The 13,289-nt window shown below is 45.3% G+C and overlaps 2 protein-coding genes across 3 annotated transcripts in view; one reads left to right on the forward strand and one right to left on the reverse strand.

Moving 5' to 3' along the window:
• Positions 1–1,418, forward strand: part of sos2 (son of sevenless homolog 2 (Drosophila)) — a 36,849-nt gene extending 35,431 nt beyond the window's left edge. The window contains exons 22-23 of the mRNA XM_040137174.1: positions 29–132; positions 249–1,418. Coding sequence (XP_039993108.1) covers positions 29–132; positions 249–755 — 611 coding nt within the window. The 3' untranslated portion in view covers positions 756–1,418. The remainder of the gene's footprint in view (positions 1–28; positions 133–248) is intronic.
• A 2,676-nt stretch (positions 1,419–4,094) lies between these two features.
• LOC120795566 (rho guanine nucleotide exchange factor 33) lies at positions 4,095–13,211 on the reverse strand. Of its 2 annotated transcripts, XM_040137568.1 has the most exons (15): positions 12,660–13,211; positions 12,194–12,346; positions 11,605–11,649; positions 11,280–11,444; positions 10,955–11,055; positions 10,360–10,490; positions 9,714–9,834; positions 9,273–9,411; positions 9,053–9,157; positions 8,872–8,961; positions 8,352–8,497; positions 8,079–8,189; positions 6,420–7,098; positions 4,769–4,872; positions 4,095–4,508 (listed from the first exon to the last, which is right to left on the reverse strand). In XM_040137568.1, exons 3-15 carry the CDS (start codon positions 11,644–11,646, stop codon positions 4,406–4,408), a joined length of 2,037 nt encoding a protein of 678 aa, XP_039993502.1. In that variant the 5' UTR covers positions 11,647–11,649; positions 12,194–12,346; positions 12,660–13,211; the 3' UTR covers positions 4,095–4,405. The 2 variants fall into 2 exon arrangements, with proteins under 2 accessions (XP_039993502.1, XP_039993504.1); XM_040137570.1 differs by lacking the exons at positions 11,280–11,444; positions 11,605–11,649; positions 12,194–12,346; positions 12,660–13,211 and having other exon boundaries at positions 10,360–10,544; positions 10,955–11,026.
• Between the last annotated feature and the right edge of the window lie 78 nt (positions 13,212–13,289).

Raw genomic sequence — 13,289 nt, forward strand, 5'->3', positions numbered from 1 at the left:
TTCAATAAGCGTCTTTTCTTTTTCCCAGAGTTCCAGTCGGTGTCTTGCGGCAGCCTCCACCAGCTTGGGGAGGAGCTGCTCAAGCCGCCACCTCTGCCACCACGAAGGAAGGATGCGATGTCTGAAGCCAAAGTAAGAGCATTGTACCAATAATTCCAACACTAATGTGTTATTTTTTTAAAAATGTTTAGTGATACATGAATCAGGTTTTGACACAGTTCTGATCTGTTGCCGTGTCTGTGTTTCAGCTGAGCTCCAGGTCCGACAGCCCTCCAGCCATTCCTCCCCGGCTGCCCCCTCCTCTTCCCAGAAACCAGCCTCGCCCGCCGATCTACAACGGCCCCCCCATCGACGGCCCCCTGCCCAGCCCGCCCCCGCCACCACCCCGCGACCCTCTGCCCGACACGCCTCCCCCGGTGCCCCAGCGGCCTCCGGAGATCTTCATCAACTACCCTCCCCTGCAGCCCTCCCCCGTGGGCCGATACCACTGGGACTTCGGCAGCTCCCCCAGTTCCCCTAACACCCCGCCCAGCACGCCGTCACCCCGCATCCCCAGGCGGAGCTGTCCGCTCAGCGCCAGCCAGAACAGCCTCTGCCCTGTACCTGTTCCCATCACCGCTCCACCTGTCCCGCCTCGCCACAACTCCAGCCCACAACTCCCCAAACTCCCGCCAAAGACATACAAAAGGGAGCTGCTGCTGCAGCCGCCGCTACAAGGCCTCTCATTGGTGGAGAACACCGACAGCAGCCAGTGAGTCGGCTTTGTTATATTTTTAAGCACCAAGAAGTGACCCTGAAATGCAAACTTCAAACTGTCTCCTGCAAACTACGACACAGTGGACTCAAAGCTACTGATCAGAAAGAATAACACCGTTCAACAAACTCTTAACTCCACCCACCCGCCCTCTGCATCGACCCGTCACACCCCCGCTGTGCCTCTCAGGGGATCAGTAGCTCCGCCTTCGTCATAAAACCCTCTTTGCCGATGAGAAACCCACACCGGTGTGCCAGCTCATAAACAACAAGGAGTTGAGTGTTTGCGTCTGTCTGTTCTGCACGGAGCGAGAATGTTTGTACCTGATAAAAGTTCTCAGCCCTCACACACTTAACTTAGACTTACCCCACGTCCCACTCCCCCGTCACCAGGGTGGGGTGAATGTGGGGGGGGGGGCCTAGGACTTTGTAGCCTTAACTGTCATGCTTTGTTTCTTTGGGCATTGACATCATCTGGAGTCCTGCTGCAGCCCGCGGATTTTTACGACCTCTCCTCCTCAACGATCAAGTTAGACGTAGCTCTGTCACGGTGGGTGTGGGCAGCAGACATTTCCATTGCCTTGTGTTTCCTACTAAATGAAAACAAACAGTTGCCAAAGTCTTATTTTATGCAGGGGGATAAGGGATTTTCTTTTTTTTTTTTTTTTTTTTTTTTTTAAACAAATGTGACATTAAAAGAAACACAAACAGGAGGCGACACTGAACCCCCCACCTTGTATCTCAACTGTACACTGTGACTGTATAGACGTGAGTCAAACTGTCTGATTGTTTTTTTGTCTGAAGACAGGCCTCTCCGCAGCCACAAAACGTTGCCTTTAAAAAAAAAAAAAAAAAAAAAAAAAAAAAATCCAACAGCGGTGACCTCTGACCCCAGGCTCCAGTCCTCTCAGCCCCGGATGGGAAAACGAGAGCCAAGAACACTCCATTTGCACATCGAGCTTAGGCAAAGTCAGCGGGTTTTACCAGGAAAAATAAAAAATCCCTCTGCGGTATGTGACAGAGGGAGGTCAGCCACGATATCAAACAGCACCGATCCAGGACGAAGAGAGAAAAGAGAGACAGGTTTTTTTTCTCTCTCCAGTTCCTCGAAAGCTGATGTCTTAACCGATCCCCCTTGTTGACGTGCGCTGCTGTCTGACACTGTGCTCTTCTCCAAAAGCCCTCATGACCAACTTTTCTTCATTGGTATTCAAACTCGGCACTGGAAGCGGCGCAGCCTCCCACCAAAGCTGGGTCAGCTCCCCCCAGTGGCTGCTTCTAATACCTAAAGAAAAGAAAAAAAAACAACCATGAAAAAGAGGAACTGTTTAACCCAACTTCTTCATCTTTATCTCCCCCTCTCTCTTTTCTTTTTGTTTCTGCTTGAAACGTTTTTGTTTCACTTTGGAAAGACTGAAATAATCCTTGCGTCATGCTCAGATGTGCCTTTTATTTTGTTTTCTACTTTACAGAAATAAGCAAATGGTGTCTAAAATGCTAAAAAATAAAGTTGCCTATGTAATGTTTAGAACAAAGCTATACACTATGAAATTGTACATGTTTGTGGATACTGTGTATATATAACATGTATACACTAACTAAATAATTTGTATAAAGTGACAAGTTTTTTTTTTTCCCCCCCGTTGTATTGTACCCTCATCCGCATCTGTACAGTCAAATATTGCCTAATAATCCAATGCTGCTACAGTCGGATTAAAAAAAACAAAACTAAAACTAAAAAAAAACAACTAAAAAAAACAAAAACAAAACAAGAAAAAGAAAAAAAAAAAACAGGTCACTGTCACTAACTTACTTACAGACAATCTCCAGTTTAAACACTGGGAGTATTAACTGAGGAAAGCCATTTTTTTCTTCCCTGCCCCATAGCTGTTTTAAAGCAGTGAAAAAAAAAATATATATACAGTTCAATATGCCAAGCACTTACTTAGACGTGTGCTTCACTTTGTACATCCTACTAATTGCCTTTTTCTCCTTTTCAAAGACTTTTTAACGCTAACACTCATTAAACAGAGGTTGGAATTGTATTAAAGTTGCAGTTGAATATATAAAGACGTATATTCAGTTGCAAGTATTTGAGCATAGTGAAGAATTGGACATTTTTTTCTGAGAAACACACTTTGTGCACTTTAGGCTGTACTGTTGACGAGCCACGGCTGTTATAGGTCACGTTTGTAAATGCAGTGGTCCTATGCAGCTGTTAAACTCACTTTCTACACGGATCAGGGCAGAAGAACACGAGTCTACCGTCTCACTTCGATCCCCGCGACGTTTATAAGAGACGCGGAGACACGTTGAGGACGTCTGGTGACCACAAGCTGGATCTCAGCAGATTTTTAAAAAATCACTCGTGCCCTTTTTTTTTTTTTTTTTTCTTCTCTCTCTCTCCTCACTTCACTCTGAAAAAACAGAGCCCTCCTAATCTAGAGATGAGAGGGGGAGTTTTGGAGGATAATTATTTTTTTTATTTTTTTTTGGGGACAGCTGAAGTCGCATCACTTCACTGTCTTCGCTCCTGTTCTGTCCGTTTCCCAAGTCAGTATTGTCGGGGTCAGTTTTGTAGTAAAAAAAAAAGTTTTTGTTGTCTCTGTTTATTATTTTAAGACCCCCAGCCTCAACAGATTAACAGCTTGGTTTTCCTCCAGTGGCACTGTAACAGCTTGATCCAGCAGTCGGTTTATTTGATGGTATGTGGCCTTTTAACTGCTTTGTATTAATGGTCTTGATGAGATTAATAAATCACCCAGTCTTATTTTGTACTGAACTACTCATTTCCCTGGTTTTTATTTCATTTTATTTTTTCTGTTACTGTAAATCTGTCTTTCGTAGCTGTTGGAAGTTGAAAAGAATGAAGATTTAAAGGAATATTTGACATTTGTGAAAATACCATACACTTCTTCTCTTTCTGGCAGAGAGTTGGATGAGGAGATTGATATTACTTTTTTTTTTTAAACATATACAGCTAGCACCTAAATATCTTAGCTTAGCATACACACTGGAAACAAAGTTCAAATATTAAAATTAAGTGCTTAAACCTATTAAGTAAAATTTGTTAGATCTTTAACTACATATTGATCTCATCTCATCACCACCACCATTTATAACCATGTTATAACCATGTTATAAACATGTTATAAACATATGGTCTGGAATATTAAAATGGGATTTTTTTTTTTTTTTAAAGGAAGTCTGCTGGGAAATGCTTCAGTATTTAATCTAACCTGTGCTCAGAGACTGTAATATTCTTTTTTTCTGATTTGTTACTGATTTTTTTTTATTTATTTTCTTTTCTTTCTTTTTTTAAGACTCAAAACCTTCAAAAAATGCCAATGTCATACAAGTAATCCTGAAGGACCAAACAGCCAAACAAAGACTTGTGCTGTGTTAAAGCAAGTTTTAGCTTTAACAGAAAATCAAGAAAAATCCCCGTTTTCAGGCTTTTGTTTCACCGAGTTGTCATTCATGCACTTTTGTTGCCGTCACGGCCTTTTGGGGGAAAAAAAACCCAAAAACAAACAAACTCCTCAACCACAGAAGTCACAACTTCTCAGCTCAGGTTTGGTTGTAACTTCAAAGTTCTTTGTGCAACAGTTTTTCGCGACAGTCCTCTTGTCCACGAGGAGGGCGGCGGGGGTCAAACAGTGCTGCAGGGTCCCTCGCTGTCCTCACTGTCGTCCCACAGTCCTCCGCCGCTCGTCGCTGCTGCACCGCTACCTCGCTGCTGAGCCGGGCCTGGTCTGAAGAGAGACAGATGACCCCGTTCAGAGAAGCGGCAGGTATTCTCACAAACGTATTCTCATTTCTCAAATACCGTTTTTTTTTAATGGTGTTACTGTACAGCGTAACTGACGGGCTGCAGCGCGAGTAAATCCTCCCCGCTGTGGGTTTGGATGCGTTCATGTTCTGTGCAAGCCTTGCCTCATCACCATCCTATCTGTGATTACAGTGAAGTTCAAGGGTCGTCCCTGTCATAACTCAACTTGACGAAGACTCTTGCCTCAGATTTTCTCTGCTCGGGTTGAAGTTCTGGAAGCTCGGCCTCGCTGGAGCTTGGATCGGTACGAAGCCTGGTCTGCTGTCTTTCTCTGGAGCGGAATCAACCTGGTTCGTGAAGCGATGTGGATAAACAGGAGAGCGTGTTGGAGAGCATTAATGAAAAGAAAATTGTTTTGTTTTTCTTCACACGAAAATAATTATACCAGTCATGGTTTGTACTACACAACCTGTAAAAGCAGATGTTATCAAGGAGCTTTGTCGAGTCATAAAATAGTCCTGGCTACAAATTTCTTAAACTTCAAAAACTTTTCTTTTTTTTAACATTTCTATTAGAAATGTGTCTCTTCTGAGTCTGCTGACTTTATGGAAGTGCGATACTTAATCGCTGGAGTGATTGCAAAAGCTTTTTACCTCTGCAGAGGAGGTTCTTATTTCGCCCGCGTCTGTTCGTCAGCAGGATTACGCCACAAGTACGGAACCGGTTTGCACCGAAACTTGGTGGAGGGATGGGGCATGGGTCAGGGAGGAACCCATTACATTTTTGGGAGCAGATCCGGATCATTACCTATGAATTTTGAATATTTTTCCTCTGAAGTCTGGTGTATGTTGTTTCAACTACGATGAGTGCCATCGTAGTTGAATTTGAATTTGGTGAAAAGTTACGTCATGAGCCAAAGAACAGAGGATTCATTTTTGGTGCAGCGCCACATGTGGATCAAAGGTTTTTAAAAAAGGGCATTTTTGAACATTTTCAGTATTTTCTATTCAGTGTGAAAATGTAATGCATGTACAAAAAGATAAAACATTTTCTTCTATCAGAACCACAGCATGTACATACATTTAAAAAAAAAAAAAATCTGATTATAGCATCTTAATAATTGTTTTGATGACATTTTCAGGTAAAAAAAGAGAGACATCCCTGTGAGAATTGGTGCAGACCATGTGTTTCTACAACAGTCTACCACTGGGGGGTGCCAAAGTCAAATTTTTAAATTCTGCACGCAGGGCACATTTTCCTCTTTTCTCAGGAAATAAACAAATGTGGCAAATGTTTCCCACGATCACTGTGACACATCGAACATGTCTCAACATTTTCTTCTATTAAAGCCACTATAAGTAGAATTTATATACATTTATAGCATCTTTTAGAGGTTTGTGCCTTAGCAAAATGCTCTTTTTTTTGTGTATGTGTGTGTGTGTGTGTGTGTGTGTGTGTGTGTGTGTGTGTGTGTGTGTGTGTGTGTGTACAGTTTAGTACAGTTTAGTAAGGCATTTGAATACATCTCGCTGGGCTTTGGTAAATTAAATTGGGCATTTTTTATTTTTATTTATTTTACTATTTACTGACAGACCACATGATAATGAAAATAATTGTAAGTTGCAGCCCAAGTTCTGAAACTAAATGGAAGCCAATGTGATGATCTACGTGCAGGTGTAATATGATGTAATATGATCAATTTTTGCTCTTTTTTGTCGGGACGACAGCTTTTTGTTTTAGCCGTAGCCGACCCACAGTCCGTATAGGCAGAGAAGTGAGGAGGGCATCGCACCGAGAGATAAATACACGTACAGGTTTTTCTGTATCAGCCTGAGACGAGAAGCCTCTTGCTCTGGACCAGTACGGTATGCGTGTGTAATAAAAACGTAAATACCTGTTTGGACGGGTCATCCCAGATGGGCCTGAAGGCACTTTTTGGATGTAGAGGCGGCGACCCTTTCCTGACGCTGACCAACCTCTTCCCGTAGGAGCTGACGAGACACGGCGTCGGCCCGTCCACACACGACCCGGCTTTGTTTCTCAGAGGAGGATGAGGGGTTAATCTGGGGATCTGCCACCTCAAACACACAGTCCTCTCCCTGGGCGGCTGCTGCTGCTGCTGCTGCTGGCTGTACGAGGGCTTTAACAGCACCGGCACCTGGCTGTCCTCCTCTTCATCATCCCCGCTGTTGCTGCCCGTCATCTCCCTGCGCAGGGTGCCATCGGGGCTGCAGGAGGTGACAGAGGAGTAGTCGAAGGCCGAGGTGTCGTCGGGGTCAGTCTCGCAGTCCTCAAGGCTGCGGTTCCCAGGAGGTGCCTCCGGCTCGCTGGTGCCTTGGCCCGTGGGCTGGCTGAAGGTCCCCTGGCCCGAGTCGCTGTTTTCTCCCCATCCTGCAGCGTCCGGGGTGAGGAGGGAGCAGTAGGCGTGTCCGCAGCCGAGGGCCGGCTGGGTCAGAGCAGTCTGGTCTCTTCCACAGCCCTTCCTCCTCACCGGGCTGCAGGACCAGCACTCCAGGCGCATCGAGTGGTGGCCGTCCACCCCGTTTGTGAGGTTAACAGCCTGCTGGTCGTCTCTGAGGGAAGGACAGTGGACAGTTTTTAGTTACTTGTTACTTTGCTGATTCAGATTTTACATTCAACATGAGATAAGCTCATATTAGTATCGTTTTTCTTTATTTCCTAAACATTTCTTCCTTCTGTCCTCTTTTTTGCTGCTTTTCTTTTTCCTATCGTCTCCTCCTTTCTTCCTTCTGTTATTTCTCCTTTTCTGTTGCTTTCAGATACTCGAACTCCTTTGCTTGCAAATCCTTTTTTTCCCACTTTTACCTAAGCCAAGGATCAGGGTGCTCCTTCCATAACTCTGCCACTTAACCTGGTTAATGTGGCAGCTGCAAAACGCAGGGGGAACATCAGAACGATGCTTTTGTTGCCTTATTTACTGGAAAGTGTTTGCGTTCACATCTTCCTGTTCAGTGTGAGCTACGCGCCAACGTGGGTAAGGACTTGTGTTGAGCACCAAAAGAGGGAGGAGGATGAGAATTAACACTTCCCACCTCAAAGCGCAGAGTTGCACGTCGCTGCTTTACACATCACCCACATTAAAAACATCCAGCGCACCAGACTTCATTTATTTTCAGCTATCTTCCGCATGCTATGGCCCATTCAGCACAAAAGGGTAACACTGAATGTTTGCGAGCACAGTCTGCAAATGTTACTGTAGAAGGCTGGGACTTCCCACCAGCACATCATGAACGCACCAGCGTGACTGCATGTGTCAGACTTCGCTGTCACTACCACACAACAACAATGCAACAGAACTGCATGATGCTCAGGTCTCGGCAAGCTGGTTTTCATGTTGTACCGAACTGAATGGAAATGCAAAGTAGAGAATTAAAATTCATGAGCTAAAGCCTGCCCAAAAACTCTTATGGGGCTCCAAGGTTTTTGCATGCAAATGTCACTGAAAACGACTTGTCTGAGCTTGACTGTGTTTTTCCCGCAGGCGTTCTCTTGGCCGCTGTGTGGTCGGAGGCCAACAGAGGGCGACACTCACCTGTGAGCAGCGGAGTTTGACTCCTTCCAGCCCCTCTGAGACTCTCTGGCCTGTTGGCTCCTTGTGCAACAGCTTGCAGAGGATCCACCGGCCACAGCATCAGGGCAGCTGCTGTTCATGCAAAGGATGAATAGACATTCTTAACCCTGAACCTTGGTTAGAATCGAACAAACACAGGCTGCGATTATCAAACTATGACCGAGGGCTGTCCTCTGAAAAAGCAGCTGCCCCACAGTCACATACTGGATCCCCTGCCCCTCATCAAGCTCTGACCTCGGTCCAGCCCCTTCTCCTTCCTCCCAGCGGACGTCTTCCTCCAGAATCACATGGCAGCGGGACAAAAGGCTCCTCAGCGCTCGCTCAGTGCCCAGGAGGAGGCTGCAGTCGGGATGCTCTTTGCCCGTCCACTGCAACAAGCTCTACAGAGGGAAAATAGGTGTGATTTTATTTTGAGTGGTTGGATACAATTTTCAGAATTAAAATTTAATTAAAGAAGAAATTAACTTAATATGTATTTGACCTTTAATGTCTCCAAGTGTATCTAAACCTACTGAAAAGTGAAAGTGTCAGTAGAACTTTAATGTTTCTAAAAGTCTCCAACTATCATCCAAAAAACATCGTCATGGGTTTTATTTTCTCATCTGAATCATTTTGCGCTTGTGTTTTTCAGATGCTGGACGTCCCCTCCCTCGGCTCGGCCTGCTCAACTCTAGGGGTTACTGCGGTCCCCCGTCGGGTCGCCTCTTGTGTAGCCGCAGCTCCGCACACTGGGCGGCTGCGGCTGCTGACTCACCTGAATGTGACTCAGGTAGCCGTGTATGCGAGACACGGGTGCCAACAGCAGGGAGAGCAGTTTCACTTCCTCCCTCTCCATCTGGCCGCCCTGTTAAGTCAGAGAAAACTATCCATCAGCATATCTGGCCTGGCCAGTACATTTCGAGCGAGTTATATTACTGCTGTGTCGCTTATTGTACCTGCATTTTGTGGCCTCTCTCAGGACGATTCAGTCTGCTGAACTCCAGTGAGAGGAAGGACGCCAGGGTGGCCGTGTATCCAAGGTACGTATCTGAAAAAGCTGCCTGGACAACCCAAATTAGGATAAATATGAGCCATCCTGTCCCTCGACGTTCAGTGTAAAGGGGCTGAAATCATAAAAAAAAGTAGTAATAGAAAAATAAAAGAGCATCAACTTACGTCATTTTGGCCGATTAGCTGCACCAGGATGTCTCCAACCAGAGATTTCCAGTGTTCGGCGGAGAGTCGCTCCTGCAGGGTGTTTCTGAAGAGCAGGTGTCGCTGCAACAGCTGCTCCACAAACTTCAGATATGTCTGACTGATTCAAAAAAAACAAAACAAAAAAAAACAAGACTTATGTTATGTAAAATAGAGGAGGAGAACATTTTCTGAATTTCTTGTTTTTGTCTTTTTTTTATGTAAAACCTGGACAATCGTGCTGATGCTAGATAGAAGATCATTTCATTTTAATTTCTGCCTCTGTGTTGCAGAATTACTGGGCCACGAAACATTTGCTCCCTTCGTGCAGTTGAAGGCCTTAGTTGCTGGGAGGAGAAAGTCTGATGTCTCTTCCCTTTCTAGTTACAGTCTGATAAGTTATATACACTGTTCAGCACTTACTGTGGCTCCACCGTCATCTGGTGAGCAGGTGGCGTCTTGTATTTTTCATAGAGCTGGTTTAAGGTCGAAACATACTCCCACTCCGAATGCAAAAGTTGCATCGCCACCTGATGTCGTGCATCTGTACAGGAAGGATAATATTTAGCCGCACAGATGTGCTTTTCACCTGGAATGTTTATTTTTCAAATGGCATTCGGCCCTTGGTTCATGATCGAGCTTCGTGTGCAGTCTGATGGGCCGACATCTGCCGCCCCGGTGCTTTTTAGCAAGGTACTGAACAGTGGCCAACACCTTAAAATGAATTTTTCATCTGTTAAAAGTGGCGATTCGTGTCATTTATGTCTTTAGCTGCACTTCTTAGAAAGCACTCGCCAATCTAACAGCTCAGTCCTTCCTTTGATTATGTGTAAGCGAAGTTAAAGTTTCAGTAAGTATTCTCTCTTTTTTTGTTACCAGTGATGTTGATTCTCGCTGCTGAGGTTGATGCAACATTTCTACTTCTATATATTGCAGAAAAGAAACCACTGTGGCTTGCTCCAGAAAAAAAAGCAAACAAATCCCTTATTACGGTGATTTTGTTCCTGACGTGTGTTGTTGTTGTGCAACTGTTTGAGGAAATTCGCCGTTATACGTTTCTGTAACACACCTGTGCCTTCACTCAGTCCCGCTTTGAGTCCCTGCAGGAAACAGTGGAGGAGCAGTTTTCCTCTGGACGGACAGGCGGGTGGAGCAGACGCGCGCTGGCCCCGTCCGCCGGCCGCCTCGGCTGCGTCGCTGCTGCACGACAACGGACACGATGGCAACATGTCTGTCTGCAGGTTTTACACGCCTCTAGGTCATATTATAAAGCATAACATGCTGGGACACGTTGATGTGATGTGTGTTTCTATCATACCATGCATGTAATCAGTGTCATGATATCGTGACTACATGAATCATTCTGTCCGTAAACAAACAAGAAAATCTTTGAAGAAGGTTTCAGCCTTTATCTTGCATTTGATGTATAAATCTGCCCAGTGTCTTTACAGCTCTGGGCTTGTTTGGCACAGAGCAGTATGGTGGCCCCTAAGAACACAACACATATAAAAGAGACGAGCTCCACATCCAGAGTGCGTTTGCTTAATGTTTGTCTTTTCACTCGTGAATGTTGCATGGTTTTCGCAGCAGTTCTGGCTTTTCACACACATCTCCCTTAACGTTTGCCCTCTCACTCTACTGTTTAAACTGTGTGTGTGTCTTACCCTTCTCTCTGTTTCGATGTGGAGCTCTTTCCGCCCTGCTGAGGTCTCTGTCCGTCACTGTACAGCTGCAAGACCTGACACCGCATCACACCGAGTTCTTCCTGTAGGACGACAAAGCACTGAGACGAAATACAGCTTCACTGTCTGCAACTAACTGAGCACCATCATGGATCCGTTATGGATGTATTCCCTGCAGTCAGAGGTTGAATACTCTCCAAACTGTCTCCGGTGCCTGTCTGTGTAGCTGTTGTGTGTATGTGACCAAACTTTTCACCTTTTGATTTGTATAATACTGAATGTTTAAAACCGATCTCTCGGGCCTCACCCTCAGCGACTCGACCAGAGCCTCCAGACGGAGCGCTTTCTTCTGGCAGCTCCTCCTGTTCTCCTCCATCTCCTCCCGCAGGAACGTGTCCCCGTGCTGGATCTGACTGAGCTCCAGCAGGGCGCCGGTGAAGCCCGTCTTCAGCTCCGAGACCATGCATTGCAGCTGACGGGACAGCGGGCGTGATATATTAGTCAGAAGTTTTAGATTTATTGACAATTTATTGATTCACCGCTAATTTTGCGACTAACAAGAGCTTTTAATTCAAAGTGAACTGTCTCTTTAACAAAGCCAGGCTGGCTGATGAGGGAAAGGTGCAGAATACCTTGGAGATTTCAGTGACAAGCTCTGCCTCTTGAGGCTTCATGGCCTGTGCAGAGACAGAGAGCACACAAACAAGCCTGTTTGCAAACACTCGGTGATTAACGTTCACAAACTGTGCAGCCAATGTGAGCTTTATGATTTTTTTTTTTTTTTTTCCCCCCAGCTGTAAGTGAGGTCTCTAGACTATGAAGAGAAAAGCAGAGCGCCGAAGTGGATCGAGTGTGTGCAGAAAAGCACGTTCTCTTGTGTGATTCGGATAAAGACAGAGATACAGATGCAGAGACACAGAGCCGGAGAGGCACAATAGCAACAAAGCGGAGAGGTCAACCTGTTTTACCCTCAGTGATGTGAATCCTTAACCCCCTTCTAACCAAAAGCTCACAGAGATTATAAGAAAGAGACAAAAACTAAATGCTTGCATGGAATTTGGTTTGACTAGGTATGATTTTAAGCACAAAAATGCAAATTCTGTCAACATCTACTGCGTTTACCAGTGAATTAAAGCTTAGACATGCACCTGAGGAGTTTACATAACATTTCCAGCCCGTTTCAACGACTTTCATGTCTGTGTTCTTGTTTGTTTGTCGTACCTGCTCAGATGTTGCCCCTGCCAGCAGCCCCTGTGCTGAGGAAGTGGCGAGCGAGCCAAAGAGCTCAGCCCCGCGGGGGAAAAGGCTGCAGGAGCCAAGATGCCTCCTCGGATGTGTCCTGACAGAAGGGCAGGCACGGATCAGCAAAGAACGCTGGCAAAATTCAAAAGTGTCACAAGATTCGCATTTTAAACTTAAAATAATCCAGGTGAGATTACTGTGATGTGGTTTGACTGTAGCTCTGCATAGGTCTGCATTTTAGAACAAAATGTGGAGAAATCCCATTGTTGTAGTAGGTGGCAAGACTGTGATGTACATGCCAGCTACTTAAAAGCATCTTTTAATATTTCCAAACATAATGATAATGCCAGTGGTGCCCAAATACCCAGGACCCCCTCCAGAAATCTCAAATCAAAGACCGGCTGCTGGGGCAAAAGATGTAAAAAGAAAGCCACAACGCACTCACCTCAGTCACGGCTGCTCAACAACGCCTCTCCGAGACATTTTTTTTTCTTTTTTCCCCCCAAGATGCGGTGAAGGTTGAAATCCTTGACAGATTTCCCGTTCCCACTCCTCCGTGGTCGAACTTGGCCCCGGACACTTTGCGGCGGTGCGGTCCGGTGCCGAGCTGCGCGCTGCTCTGTGCAAGACAGCAGGTGTCCTGCCCGACGCTCGGGGAGCGGCGCTGTGATTTATCCACGTCCATGTCCGAACGGAGTGACTTACGGCGGTGGACCCGTTGCTGCGCGTCTATGTCAATATATTTTCATCCGACTGTTATTTTACCCCCACGTGTTTAGGTTGTTGTTTTCGTTGTTGTTTTTACTACTTATTCTGTTCACATAGCACTTAAAAATGTTGCTCACGCAGTCGGGTATTATTATTATTATTTTTTAAAGGTTTTCAAAGTGGAAATGTCAGTTGATTTCGTACAAAACCTGAATTAGACGTGAGAAAACAGATAAAGAGCTACTGTCTTATATATTCAAAAAAAAATTAAAACACTGAGAAATAAACCTTAGACTGTATGAATGGATTGAAAAAGTAAAAATTTTTTTTTTTAATTGCCATCACTCCGCCCGTGTGGACCACCTTC

The sequence above is a fragment of the Xiphias gladius genome, chromosome 10 (assembly GCF_016859285.1).
Source record: "Xiphias gladius isolate SHS-SW01 ecotype Sanya breed wild chromosome 10, ASM1685928v1, whole genome shotgun sequence".
Lineage (NCBI taxonomy): Eukaryota > Metazoa > Chordata > Actinopteri > Istiophoriformes > Xiphiidae > Xiphias > Xiphias gladius.